The sequence below is a fragment of the Periplaneta americana genome, chromosome 2, assembly GCF_040183065.1.
Source record: "Periplaneta americana isolate PAMFEO1 chromosome 2, P.americana_PAMFEO1_priV1, whole genome shotgun sequence".
Taxonomy (NCBI): Eukaryota; Metazoa; Arthropoda; class Insecta; order Blattodea; family Blattidae; genus Periplaneta; species Periplaneta americana.
Genome location: NC_091118.1, coordinates 183,891,825 through 183,907,778, shown reverse-complemented (window position 1 = coordinate 183,907,778; position 15,954 = coordinate 183,891,825). Strand labels below are relative to the sequence as shown.

General features: G+C 35.1%; 1 protein-coding gene across 2 annotated transcripts in view; it reads right to left on the bottom strand.

The window, feature by feature from the left end:
• LOC138694900 (cytochrome P450 4C1-like) overlaps positions 1 to 15,954 on the bottom strand; it is a 61,601-nt gene that overhangs the window by 36,980 nt on the left and 8,667 nt on the right. For both annotated transcript variants that reach the window (XM_069819075.1, XM_069819074.1), the window contains exons 2-3: positions 6,723 to 6,886; positions 3,159 to 3,265 (exon numbers count right to left, since the gene is read on the bottom strand). In XM_069819075.1, the coding sequence (XP_069675176.1) occupies positions 3,159 to 3,212 (54 nt within the window). In that variant the 5' untranslated portion in view covers positions 3,213 to 3,265; positions 6,723 to 6,886. The remainder of the gene's footprint in view (positions 1 to 3,158; positions 3,266 to 6,722; positions 6,887 to 15,954) is intronic.

Sequence of the window (15,954 nt, the reverse complement as noted above, 5' to 3'; positions counted from 1 at the left end):
CTATCCCACTTACGTTTGCAAAAAGAAATGCAGCATTTCTGAATTCTATCACAATTTTGTCGCAAAACTAGATTAAGTCTATGCGCAAAGCAGTAAATGAAGACTGCTTGGGGTGCAACGTCTTTCACCTTCTTTTGGAGACCGTTTACATGCCCGGCCAAAACTGCAGCACCATCATAGCATTGCCCCACAAGTTTAGATTTGTGTTGAAATTCTGATAATGAGTCATCAAGAGCTGGAAAAGTAGGGAAGAAGTACTGCCTTCACTAATGTCATGGAAGCCCAAAAATCTTCAAGCTATACTTCCACAAGAATTCACATATCGCAGAATTAAAGAGCAAAGAGCACTATGTTTTTGTGAAATATCAGTAGTGTCATCTATCTGCACCGAGAAAAATTGTGTGTCCTTAAATTCGTCATTAATAGAGCTCCTAATATAATTGGAGATACACTCGGTAATTTCATTTTTAATTGTTCTTTAATGCTCTACTAAAACAGATTTTATGTTTAAATAGTGATTTTGAACTTCTATGGGACTTCGCTCGATATATGAATCCAAACGTTCGTTAAAATTACTTTGTCAAAAATGGAGTAACAATTCATTAAACAACATACTCTTGTCCTTGTAACTGCTTTCGCTTTTGTTTTATACCGAAAGTCCAAAGTTAACAATAGGTTTGTTCATGCGCAGTAGTTCAACAAGACTAGAACTGATTGCGAACCAATACGAACTTCCAGTTTCCAGTTCCCTTTTTTCATTCATTGATTTATTTTATTCCATAGATCTTACATGAGCAATGAAGCTTTAAGATGTGGAACAAGTCAAAATTTTACAATATTACAATTACAATTTTTACAAATTTTTATAGTTTTACAATTTAGTAATTTTCTACAATTTTCACAATTTTGTGCAATTTTTTACAATATTTTGGCGAGATGTAGTAAGATGAAGTGAGGTCCGAGGATTCGCCAAAATATTACCCGGCATTTGCCTTTTGGTTGGGGAAAACCTCGGAAAACCCAACCAGGTAATCAAATCAAAGGGGGAGTAATCAAATCGAAGGGGTTGATGCCAAGGACTCGCCATAGACTCGCCATAGACCATCCGGCTTCAGTCCCACGACTGTGGAAAACCTCGGAAGAAACCAAAGACCAAAGAGGGATCCAACCCAAGCCCGAACGCAGCTCCGGATCAGCAGCCCAGCGAGTCTGCCGACTGAGCTGCATCGATGGCTCTACTAAAAGTATACAATACATAGCCAATCAGATTATTAAATTTACAAACGCAAACGATCAATCATCAGTTGAGCTATATGTATAATACAAAACAAGCACGTTAATTAAATTTAAGGCATAAACAATTCAACCAGTTGTGATATGCAGAAATTGATAATACATATCATGCAAACTACTTTAAATTACAAACACAAACAATTTATCAATAGAGCTATATAGATTACTATTCAATTTAAAGCATACACAATTCATCGGTCAAAACTATACAAATATATACATACAAAGTAGCATACTTTCATTCAGCTATACAAATTTGTGCAATTAATATCAAGTAGATTAATTCAATTTATAATCATACACAATTCATCAGTTGAGCTATGCAGACTACTATACAATTTATAGCATATACAGGGACATCATTTTATTTTTACTAACATTTTAAATATTAATCTGGCTATACCTTTCTATTAACGATTGAAACAGGAAACACAGTTTGCTACCCCTTCCACGACTGGAGTAGGTATAGGAGGGAAGAAAACTAGTTCATCCATTTATGTAAACTAGGAAATATCGCAATTCTGAGTTTGATAATTTTCGTTAGGTTTTTGTTTAATCAAAATACAGTACTGTATTAACACTTAGCGTTTTTACTCACGAATTGAGCTATCCATTCGGACGTATTAATTATGCATTGTATATTGTACTGTTGCTGCGCATTAGCGTACAATATAGAGAATGAAGTTAAATTGAAAATTATCATAATATGGATATTTAAACACATTTTTGAAAACGGTGGCCATTCATTTCGATACAGGCTTCAGTTCTTTTGTGCATATTATCACACTATAGAGTATTGTACCTAATTCCAATTACCAGTTTCGTCCTTCGTACGAGTAACTTATGTTGAAATAATTTTGTACCTACTCTATAAAAGAGTACCTTACGTATTGTAAATTCAATCTTCACTTCTGCCCGATCCGAAAAGATAAAATTACTCAGAAATGCTATCTACTGTCCGTTCAAGTGGTTTTGTCGCAGGGTCGTAGAAAGGGGGGGATCACGTGACAGTTAATTACTTAACGAGGCCCTTTTATTTAAGTTATTTTAAACACTTGTGTAATATTACGTAGATGTCCAATTCCTAACAGAAATGAACGTTTTCAGAAAAGGGCTAAGATAGCCCAGCTACGAGACTTTACAGAGGAGCGAACAGAAGCAGGTGGGGGAAACCGGGATGCGACGTAGGCAAACGGACGACAGTACCTGTGCGAAAATATGTTTCAATATTGAAAGCTCTTTCGTCACTGGAAAACGCGAACATATTTCTGGAACGTACTGTACTCACTCAGTACTGCTTACGCGCCCTCGGCTCTGTGTCGTGAACGGTTGGAAGTTTACTAGTAGAAGGGGTGGGAGTGAAGTACATTCAAAAACTCAGGTACAATAAAAATTGAAGTAAAAATAAAATGATGTCCCTGTACAATTCATCAATTGAGCTATACAAACTATCCTGTTCCAACGTGCTTTAGAACTCGTTCGAAACGAGTGAAATTGGATCTCGATTAAGAACAGGAACTGGGAATTTGAACTGCTGACGCATGCGCAGATGATTTAATCTGAAGTTTCGATTAAAATGCTTCGAAACTAGGCAGGTTAAGATAAAAAAGAGTGATTTAGAGGGCCATAACGATATATTTTACGAAAATTAAGTTCGAAATATGAATATAATTTTAATGTGAGAAGAAACTCCGAAGACCCTGAAAGAAGAGCTCAAGAATCGTTTCAAAAACGTAAAATCCTAAACTACTAGTACTGACGCAGTACACAACTAGCGCATGCGTCCAAAGAACTTCTGTATTAGTTCGGAACGCGTTCGAATTGCTGGAAGAAACCTTATATATCACAATTCCTATGTCTATTACCTCAACGTATTCAGGACTCCAGATGAAAACCACGAGTTTTGTACCAAACCACATCCTGAATATATCTCCATTAGACAAGGCTTGGTCTACTATAACACCTCAATACTCTGGAAAAAGAAAAGTAATTAGCACATATTTACATTTATGAAAATGTGTGTAGAAATTGTATAGATATTACACAGATGTTCAAGTAGGTCTAGAGGCAAAGGACATATACTGAAATAGTAAAAAGTATACTATCTTACGGGGGAGACATGAAACGTATTTACATAAAGCTTACTTCGAAATACTTATATATAGTTAAATATGAATTGAATTGTAGCCAGAGCTTGCAAATGCAGTATGTTTATGACCACTGGACATTTGACGTTTAGGTTTAACACATCAAGTTTTCAGGTACGGTACGGTATTTAAAATGGCACTTAAAATATGAATTTAGACAGTTAAAATGACTCTTAAAAGATAAAAAAATGGACGCTAAAATTGTGTATGGTACCACTGTATGACATTGTAGCCAGACAGTAGACATATTTAAACGCACGTAATTTATTTATCCTACTTTATAAACGTTAATTATTCTCGTTTCCAAACGTTCAAGTTGTAAGAGGATGTTTCACGAAGAAATGTCATAACTTTATGATATGGTTCTTCAAGACTTTTTGAGTGAAAAAACTTCCTATGATCATAGTTCCGAATTCGAACGTCTGAAGGGACAAAGGGGGGAAAAACAGAAAACATCTAAAAAGGTAGTAAACAAGCCATATAACAAAAATTGGTTCGTGCCAGTTACCGCATTTCCAAATTTATTACGAAAAAAAGAAGCCATTCGCAATGGAGGGGAATGTTAAAGACTTTAATTTCAGCTGTAGAAGATAGTTTCCTCTAACAAAGTCGAACAATTCAAGTACATCAGCCCGTCACCTCACATGATTCCTGACAGAATAGTAAAAATGGATTCTGTTGCAACGAAACATTATTAAATAATAAATTAAAAACTTTCAAAAGTTGTTTTAGAAGAAATTATTTTAGAACAAGTTTCTAATTTTAAATATTTAGATTGTGATGTAAGTTTTAACATTGATAAGGATATGGATGAAAAAATCAGTAAATTTCAGGCAATTTGTATAACAATTCAGAGAACGTTCAGAAACAAAATAAGAAGCGATACGAAAATAATATTCTACAGAGTAATGATGATACCAATGCTGCTTTATGGTTGTGAAACCTGGGTCCTAGCAAAGAAACAAATAAATATAATATGATATAAGGTTGTAACCCAATGGAGAAAATTAAAAATGAACAGATAAGCAGCTACCTAAATGTATGCAATAAGGTAATATAATACAGACAACAGTGGGTTGATCATATGAACAGAATGAGATGAGATGATGATGATGATGATTATGATTATGAAAAACTGTCAAATGATATTCCTTGGCATTAGACATTAAAGCTACACATTGTATGATACATCGGGAAAATTTACGTACAGCAGTAGCATATCCCTTAGTATCGTCTCCTCTTCTGCTAACAACGCCATATCGTCAGCAAATATTATGCATTTTATTCTTCTTCCTCCTACTTTTACCCTTCTTTTGTTCTGAAAACAGTTCTTCACCTAATCCTCCAAGTAGATGTTGAAAAGGGTAGATGATAAAGGGGATCTTTGTCGTACTCATCTCCATATTTCGCTTCCTTCTGACATTTCTTCTCCTGTCGTGACTTTGATTCGTTGTTTGATATTTATCATTACTGAACAGCCTCTTGTCTTTCCAATCCACACTTTTTTCTTCAGGATGTCCATCAGTTTGTTCCAATCCACTCTGTCAAATGCCTTTTCTAAATCCACAAATAATATATACACTTCTTTATTATTCTCAAGGTATCTTTCGCCGATTGTTCGTAGTAGTCCAATTGTATCGCTTATACCTTTTCCTTTTCTGAAGCCAAACTGGTCTCCCTCCAACTGTCCTTCAATCTTAGGATATAAACGTCGATTCAGTATTCGCAGGAGAATCTTCGCCGAGTGCGACATCAGGCTGACAGTCCTGAACTCCTTACCTTGGCATTATTTTTCTTCTGTATTGGCAGCAACACCGTCTCCGTAAAATCTTCAGGCCATTCGCCTTTCTCGTATATTTCGTTGCATAATGATAGAATTTCCTTCTTGTCTTCACCCAAGCATTTCACGAACTCAGTGGGGATCCCATCAACTCATGTTGCTTTCCCATTCTTCATTTTCCTAAGCGCTAGTTCAGCCTCCTCTCTTAAGGTAGAAAATTCATTTTCGTCTTCTGATATGGTTGTTTCGTCTTCTATGATTAACTTACTGGACGATTCTCTGTCTCATGTATCTCTCCTACATATTTCGTCCATGTGCTCAGTGTAATAATAATAATAATAATAATAATAATAATAATAATAATATAGTTGGCCTTGTAGTTTCACTTTGTTACATTTTTTTTTCATTCTAGTGAACTAGCTAGTGTTATATAAAAATAAACAAATTTAATAATAATTATATTGTTTTTTTTTCGGTCGTGGCCATTATAAAATCGCTAAATATTATTATGTTAGCTGTGTCCTGAAGCAATCACAATACGTGACGTAAAGTAACTAAATTGGGGAACCGTTTGATCATCTATTGGAGTGGAATACACATTACTTGGTAGAAATCCCGTATTTATTTCCGGGAATATCTCTTATTCTGCCTTTTTTGTTATCCTCCTGAGTCCTGAGATATTTTCTGTTTTACTTTTAAAGTTCAATATAATTCTACACTTAAAAAGTCACTGACATGAGTAAAAATGCTAAAAAAATTCTGCTGGTTACACTTAGGGCACAAATACAGGTATATTATACTATACTTCGGGTCTATGCACATACATCGTATATCATAATCCTGTATGAAGTATGATATAGTATACTATACTCTCAGGACTGAGAGGGATTCTTATGTATTAACTATACTCTATCCTTAATATCTATGGAGTGCCAGTCACAAATCAAGCCTTCTGCGCAAATGACATCATAGCTGGTTGGTCCAGTGAGTAGTCAGGGCGCGAAAGGAAATGCACGTGGGAGAGGGAATACAATACGCTATGTGAACTCTCGCCCGATCGCTCGCTAGCTTGGGAAAGGAAAGGGAGCAGGCTCCGCCCTCTCCCCAAGTGACGTCATGCGCCAGTTTACAGAGTACATGCATATACGGAGTATATATATTTAAACTTATTTACTGCTTATTAAAATTGGTTAATTGCACTTTATTTATTCATTGCTGTTGAATGAAACCTTTTTATAAGTGAGAAACTGGAAGTACTAATCTTATTATCTTACAATTCAGTTTAATAATGATGTGCTCTTCTAAAAACAACTGCAACGAAATTAACAAATGTGCTTCGATTTCTTTGCAGTCAATTTCTGTGAGCACGGAGATAGTTTGAAGGTTAATTCTATATTATTTTTGGGTCTTGGTATTGAAAGGAAAAAAAAATAATGTAATTGTTTTCATAAATTCACATATATTTACGAGTATATTGCATAAAGTTCGTTGCAAATTCTTACTCTCTACATCAAGCCCGAAGTCCAAGAGGTTGCCCAGGACGGGGATCGTTTTTGGTCCAGGAATCTTCTCCGCAAGCTTCATTGTAGCCTGAGTCTTGACTCGATAATATGCCAGTAATGCCATTAAGCCTACCAGGAGGACACTAAGAACTGTGACCAGCATCCTGTAACAACAATCAACAATGAAAGTCCATTTACAAGAAATAAGTTGTCATATAAAAATGCAAAAATAAAATAATCGATGTCACAGTGGTGATACAGTTTACGCATCTCATAAGAATTTGGTATGTGATCGTGCTACGAATGCAGTTCATTTTCATGTAGACTACCAAAGAGTTTGTAATACTTACTAGAGACACATACCCATGAGTGGCAGGCAAGGAAAATGTCACAAATTGAATCGGCTGACATCCGCCATTAAAGGGAGTGTTTGCGGCGCGAAATTCGAAAACAGTACCACAATACATTGATGTAGCCTGGTGATACTAGATATGTGATATGTAGACACTGTTTTAAACATTTTTTACCAAGGATGGATCGTGATGAAATAAATATGAATGGCAGAGGAGCCATTTATTGAAATATTATATGATTCATCTTTGGCGATATTATAAAAAATAAATTAAATCACCCATATGTACTCGGGATAAGTAAGTGAAATATTGAATAATGGCAATGCCAACATGAATACTTATTGTCAGTATTACCAGTATTGTTTAAGGCCACAATAATAGATATATACTGTAATATTTAAAATAATCTATACTTTTGTCCTTTCATGCAAAGGAAAAGGAAGGTATATGGTGCTTATGAGATCATCAAAATTCTGGAACCACTGATTTAAAACATTGTAAGAATCAATTTTTGTCATCATAATCTATTAATTGCATAGTTGATGACCACCAGGTTAGAGGTCAGTACAGACTTTTTAATGCAGCAGTAGTAGTAGTAGTAGTGGTAGGCCTAGTAGTAGTGATATAATAGTAGGCCTAATAGTAACAGTAGGCCTAGTAGTTGTGATATTAGTAGGCCTAGTAGTAGTGCTAATAGTAGGCCTAGTGTTAGTGATATTAGTAGGCCTAGTGTTAGTGATATTAGTAGGCCTAGTAGTAGTGCTAATAGTAGGCCTAGTGTTAGTGATATTAGTAGGCGTAGTAGTAGTAGTAGTAGTAGCAGTAGCAGTAGCAGCAGCAGCAGCAGCAGCATGTGTTAGCAGTGCCATTATAGAAAGTGGAAAGCAAGAAGAAAGCTGAGGATAACCACAGATACGATTTTCACTTTTCATTGGAATATTATACATGATATAAGACGAAATATTGCTTAAACGTATGAGATATTTGGTTGATATTTTAAACATATACACCCTTGCCTCTTTTTCGATGAGTTATACGAAGAGTATTAACAACGTTCTTCCTTAAGAGCATTAAAAAACTTTATAAGATAAGCAATTTAATTACATTTCATTAAAATAAATACGGGCATACTAGAAACGAGAAGATTTTACAATTCCCAAACTCAATTCCTATTTTAAAAACCTCGCGTTATATATAATATATTACATTTTATATGTTTTTCTAATATACAAATTTACATTCAATATATTAACGATATTATTGGGTTACTGTTTTCACATTCACTTCTATATAATTACCTTCACTCGTAGGATATGCCACAAGCCAGAGTGATAGAACATAGAACCCTGGACCTCTAGGTAGATATAAGCCTGAGGATTAAATTAAATTAGATAGGCTTGATTTTAAAAAGTAAAAGAAAGTAATCTTCAATTTCAATATGAGTACTGAATTAGACCTACGTATATATGAGCAGATATGCCTATAATATAAATATAAATATTCTTATAGCCGGATTCTTAGCCAGAATATAGAACCCTGGACATCTAGATACGTAAAAGTTAGAGAATAAAATAAAATTAGATAGACTTAGTTTTACAGAGAAAAATAAAATAATCTACAGTTTCAGTATGAATACTGAATTATACATTATGAACACATAATTATTATGATTACGTTGCATTATAGCCAGATTCGTAACCAGAATATAGAACCCTGGACCCTAAGTAAGGTATAAGCTAGAGAATTAAATTAAATTATATAGGTTTCATTTAGCAGAGGAAAAATAAATTATTTTTCAACTTCAATATCAATACTAAATTACGTTTCTACAAACATGTTTACGTTTTATTATCGCTAGATTCGTAGGCCTACAAACAAACTCTATCTCATCTTTCCTCTGAAGAAATAAACAATAATAAATTGAGCACTGCTGTACAAGAAAGTCTGAACGTTTGGGTAAAGTTTTTCGCCCTCAATTTTTTAGGAGAGAATTTTCACATGTCAGATAGTGCAATACAATATGCAGCCATTCCTTTTTTAAATTAAGACATTCTTCGTCTGACATTAGCAAAGTAAATTTCTACGTATCTGTCAATTTATTTCGCAAGTTAGTGACTCCAAGATCTACTGATCTGTGAAGCGAAGAATAATAAAAATTGGGATGAATATTACTTCAGTAAGAGTAATTATATTTAAACATTACACACAATGAAGGAACAGGTCTCAAACCTTTCACTCACTGCACCCAGCAGCGACTGATACTGATGTTTTCTGTCCTTATCTGTTGTCTCTGTCTTCCACGTCTCGTACACCGTGCACCGTGTGACAACGCCGCACTGCTGCTAGCACTCGATTGGCGTAGGCCATATGCCTTCTTATTCTGAAAGCGCTATAGTACAGTGGTACATATTGCTAATAGAGCTCGCCAGCCCAACTACCACAAAATCCAAAAACACTAGAGGACTTAGTGGAGATACCTGAAAGGCACAAAGTGACTCTTAGGAATAATGCCTTAGACGCAGGATGAAATGTTAGACAGCCTCAGCGACAGAGATCCCTGCAACTGAATTTATTTATTTATTTATTTATTCTGGTGTAGTTAAGGCCATCGCCGATTACAAAGAATTACCCCCAACACGTACGGCAAGGGCGTGTTCCTGAGTACTTGCGTCATAACTTCACAGGGTAGTGGCGAATAATTACATGTATTTAATCATTAAAACAATAAATATGTCATCCATTATTAAAAATAATAAATTAACTGCACCGAATGTTGCTGGGGTGTAAATCTTTGTGGGGTGTATTGTCGGGTGCCAAAAGGTAGTAGGCTAGTTTAAACAGCCGGGGAGAAATGTTATGGGTTGAGAAGTCCCTGGAGGTAAGTGACTTGGGGCGAATCGGAGGGGGTCAATTGGCATGTAATCATTTTGCCATGTATGTTGATGCCATCTACTTTATTATATATTAATTTATATAAATATAGTAAAGCATTGCAGTCTCTTATGTGTGATGAAAAAGAAGTATTAAAAATTAGCATCATATTTCATATTGTTAATAATGATTATAACTTAAAAATATATTTTTATTTAAATTCTGTGGCGCCTATGGGCAAATAAGGATTTAATGAACGGAGGTCTGTTATTTTAATGTGTCTGCAGTATACTGCCACCTCTATATCTCTACTGCAACTTTGTACTCAACACATAGAATTTCGGGGATGATAGAACGGTTCAGCATCACATTAATAATATGACCGCCTTTTTTTTTTTTTTTTTTATAGGGTTATTGCTTTCGTGCGCAGTGCCACAGAATATATTGTGAACTTGTTGAAGAAAATTAACATGTTTAATTGTGATTGGATTCCAAATCATCGAAAGATAAACTAAGCATATGCATTTATTTATTTATTTATTTATTTATTTACTTATTTATTTATTTATCTAATAATTGTAACATGAAATATAATACAGTATAAATATAAGAACTTTACCTCGCCCCGTCCACACCTGTGGAGTAACGGTTAGAGCTTCTAGCCGTGGAACCAGGTGGCCCGGGTTCGATTCCCGGTCGGGGCAAGTTACCTGGTTGAGGTTTTTTCCGGCGTTTTCCCTCAACCCAATATGAGCAAATGCTGGGTAACTTTCGGTGCTGGACCCCGGACTCATTTCACCGGCATTATCATCTTCATCTCATTCAGACGCTAAATAACCTAAGCTGTTGATAAAGCGTCGTAAAATAACCCACCAAAAAAAAAATTTACCTCGCCCCTGAAAGAGTAGAACTCGTCCTCAGAGGCATTGCAAACTATTTTAACCCTTAAATTGACATTGTATCCTATAGTATACAACAGGTTAATAAGCTATCTATATATATAATTTGAACTGGTAATGGAAATTACGGGAAAACGGCTGAACGGATTTTAATAAATGATACCTCATTTTGAAGCTTGGAACCCAAAGTTTTTCAGAAAAATAGCAGTTTTCAGTGAAATGTCAATTTTCCTACATCATTTTCCTATTTTCCAAAGTCCATCTTTCGTCAGTTTTGAGAACTAATTAATTGCATATCAGAATAAAACAAAACATTCACTACAATAAACAATAGACTATTACACGAAGGCAATGACCTACAGGTTTGCTGACATAGAGCTCAGATGGCTCAGATTCTTTCATATCAAATGTCAATATGTCGATCTTCATTTGTGTAATTTTTTGATAACGTATAAAAAATAATTTACAGGTCTGATTCTCTGGTCTGTAGTTTTCTGAGTACAGCTGTGTATTGGATATTAAGAACTACAAAACTTAAGAATGTTTGATGACATTACTACCATTAAAAATGAAATATTATTATAGTTAATGCAACACATAATGATATACTGATGATATGAAAGTGAAACCTTTTGGGGCTTTAAGTAAGTAGACGCAGAGAAAGAATATTTTGTATTAGATCTTCAGTGTTATAATTTACTGAGTAACGGCTATATATATGTTACTGAAAACTATAAAACTTACGTAAGGTAACAATATTGTTATTAAAAATGAAATACTTTTATAGGTATTAATCAAGTAGTGTGGGTCTTTTTCATACATTTAATGGCAGTGTGATATAGATATTTATATGTCTGATTCTCTAATTTTCCTTGGTAGTAATTGAGTCATGCTTCCTATTTTGCTGCGTCTTTAAACCACATCAAAATTAATTTAGTATTTCTTTGGTTTAATCGATTAAATTTGTGATCGCTGCCAAGCATATTTTGTTGTAGGGAAAATAGCATGCCATTTCACTTCATGCTACCATGATGAGTAAGTTTATTTCCCGCAACCAGCAACGAATGAAACACTAAAACTGCTAACGATTTACGATGGACAATTTTATTTAGGGCGTATATAAGATTCTACAACTCTGACATATCATTCGCCTCATTTTCCGCATCTCAGCAAAATGTTAAGTATTCTTCACTGAAAATAAATCTGAAAAATTTTTATTTGAACGTCTCATGAACTTAATTTGCAGCAGCATTTGCTGCACAAGCCACTAGTATGCTATAATTTTAACAAAACAATAGAAAAAGAATTGATAGGAAAATTAAAATTTCACAATACTGTAATATTGTACAACATATAAAAAATGGACATTGCGATAGTTGTTTCCTTTACGGTCCGACAAGGTTTAATAAACCAGTGTGAGAAATGAAGCTTTGCCAAGTTAAGAGTTAATGATATCTTTAATTTATGAAATATGATTTAACTTAACACCCTTGATACAATATTAATATGAGAATTATTTTGAGTTTCTAGAGAATTTATTGTTTTGCACTTATAAGTGCAGTTTCCTTGTAGATTTTTAAATGCATTACTTTCTTCTCAAGTAACTAGCAATACTGTGAGTGAAACAATCAATAGTCAGTGTTATTTCATTGGCCAATTTCAAGAAGATGAAGCCATGTATACAGTATGCATGGTTCCACTGCATACACAATTGAATCCACACCTGTGGAGTAACGGTCAACGCGTCTGGCCGCGAAACCAGGTGGCCCGGGTTCGAATCCCGGTCGGGGTAAATTACCTGGTTGAGGTTTTTTCCGGGGTTTTCCCTCAACTCGTAAAATAACCCAACAAAATAAAAAAAATAGAATACAAAATTGAATCGGTTATTGTTGAAAGGAACTAAGTCCACTTTTTAAAGTTTTGAGATAATCGAAAAAAACTGTTTTGTGGATAATCTATCGAAGATTAAACCAACATATATTGTACACATAATAAGTGGACTTAGTTCTTTTCAACAATAACTGATTCAATTGAAAGATATAAATACAACATTTGACTGAGATTTTCTAAAATGCATAATTTCTAAAAGAAAATCTATGGCTCTCACGTTCCACAGACCTGAAATCTGCTATAAAATCACGAGTATAGCATCTTCCGAGAGGGAAGTGTAGCTGGAGTTCCGTGTCGTATACTTACGGTACATAAAAGAACCGTTCTTTATACAGGGCTGCAGGCAAAATTTGTGGACCACTTCTCAGCCACTCGATTACGACGTTGAATAACATGTAACGTTGAAAGCATTGCTAAATAAAATACTACTAATTCTACTACTGCTACTAATTCTACTACTCCTACTGCTGCTAAAAATGCTGTTACTAATTCTACTACTGCTACTGCTGCTGTTATTACTTTTACTGTACTACTGCTGCTACATATGCTATTACTAATTCTAGTGTTGCCGTTATTCTATTACTTCTACTATTGCTGTTACTAATTCTATTACTTCTACTGCCGCTACTACTACTACTACTACTACTACTACTACTACTACATCCATCATCTTTTTATTTGATCCGATAACATAAGTTATTTATATTCAATTTATGAATCAAAGTCAAGAGAGAAATGATCAATGGCACAGGAAATAAGAGTGCCACGAGAAAGTCTGCCTTGACAACGTATCTGTCCTACACAAATTCCATTTATATTTATCGGCTTGCAGATAGTATACAGGGTGCACCAAAATGAAACTGGCAATAGATGATGTGGAGAGATTTGAAAAATCTAAATAAGTTTTTTCTCTAACATTCACCGTTTTAGAGAAAATAGTTACGGTATGTTCCTTTGAAGCATTTCGCTACTGCAAAGGCTCCACTCTGCAATGCGCGGCCTGCACTCCTTACCTTCCCCTCCCCCTCTGCTGTACTCAGTCGTTGACGCGCTATAGTGCAAGATTTATTTTAACGATTTTTGCAATTATTGAATTTAAATTCATGGCTAAACGGTTTGATATGCGAAAAAAAAATTCAAGGCATTAACTATTCAGATTATTTTACCTATCTGCTTGTATAGCAATCGGCCATTTCTCTCGGGCCATTACCGCAATAGAGCGTTGTAAACATTTGGCAAAGATTATTTTTTTCCTGCTTAACGGTGCAATAAAAGTTTCGTTACATTTAACATGTGGAATCACCTCTTAAAGTTTGGTGCATTGGTCTCCTTCCATCCTGTATTGTTTTGTATTATTTTTTTGGGTAGTGATATTAATTCTATTTAAAGCTGTCTTTTATTTCTTTTATATTTATTTGGATTCGGTGTAGCCTACAATACCGGTGGCCGACATGGAAAACAAATGCGATGCTTTTGTCGCTGATGCGCCTATAGTATGCTTAGGCCCGGCCCGATAAGAACCACATCCGACACCCCCCCTCCGAAATCCGAGATTACCTTATAACTAGGGAGCGGATTTCTATGTGCTAAACCATTTAAATATATTTATTTTTATTTGCTAAAAAGTACGAAAATATTTGCAAAAAATAAAGGAATATATATATATATATATATATATATATATTTTAAATATGACAAAAATACCTTACTTAGCTTGGAAAAAAAAATGTTACTAGGTACTCACAAACCACTCTTGAGTGCTAGTAGGTGGCCGAGAATTGCAGTGAACAACAAAGGTCATCTCCAAATTCTCCATCACAAATGCATGCCGATTATCTCTGAACAATGACTTATACTGTGAAAACGATCTTTCCACATCACAGGACGTCAGGCGTGCATATTTAAAACGAGGAATGTCACAAAAACAAACACCGTCAATTTCACCTACAGGCACACCTTCCAATACCTGGTAGCGAGTCTAGTGTAATTTCCACGGCACGCACCTCCCTGTTTCAGACAACAGGTTTTTGGATGTATCGAGTTTTTTATGGTGTCACACAAAATGCTTAGACTTTCTAATAGGAAAGTCAAATCGTTTTTAAACAACCATTTTTCAGTATATCTTGAAGGATATCGTTTGACAAACCCGATAACAGGGAATCCGTTCCCCCGCGGTGTCTTTGGAATAACTTACGTGATATGGGAGTAGGGAAGAAAGCATCAGAAGCTGAAGTTATAAACATACCACTTGATAAACTCAATGAATACTTTACCTCACCTCCCACTATACGACCTGAAAAACAGTCAAAACTAAATACAATTAATACTCTCCTAGCTAATCCTCCTCCTTCTCGCGAAAAATTTTTCTTCTCGCACATTACTGATTCTGAAGTAAGAAGGGCTCTTAAAAGCATTAAATCTAAAGCACAAGGCTCTGACAACATAAGCATAGTCTTTATCAATAAGTTAGTTGATATCGTGCTTCCTGTAATAACCCATATTTTCAATTCTTCAGTTATCACGTCTGTTTATCCGCAACTCTGGAAAACAGCTTTGGTACGCCCACTTCCTAAAGTAAATTCACCAACTTCTGCAAAAGACTATAGGCCAATCTCCATTCTTCCCGTTTTATCCAAAGCCCTGGAACGCATCATTCATAAGCAGTTGTCAGACTACCTAATAGAATTTAATCTTTTAGACCCTTTACAATCAGGATTCAGAAATGGCCATAGCACTTCTACTGCTTTGTTGAATGTTACTGAGGACATACGCGCAGCCATGGATAAACGACAGGCTACTGTAATAGTTTTATTGGACTATAGCAAAGCCTTTGATTCTGTTGACTTCGATCTACTATTGACTAAACTACAAACGCTACACCTTTCTGATAGTGTTATCACCTGGATGTACTCCTACCTTACTGGCCGCCAGCAGCGTGTCATATCTAATAATCGTTTCTCATCCTGGCGTACTGTAGATACAGGAGTTCCTCAGGGATCAGTATTAGGCCCCTTGCTCTTCTCTATTTATATAAATGGAATTTCTAAATCATTTAAGCACTGCAGATATCAAATATATGCAGACGACGTTCAATTGTATATTTCAGCGCGTCCTGATGCACTAAATGATAGCATTAATAGTCTTAATGAAGATCTTGATTCCATCTCTTCCTGGTCTCAACAATTTGGGCTTAACCTAAACGCATGTAAATCACAGGCT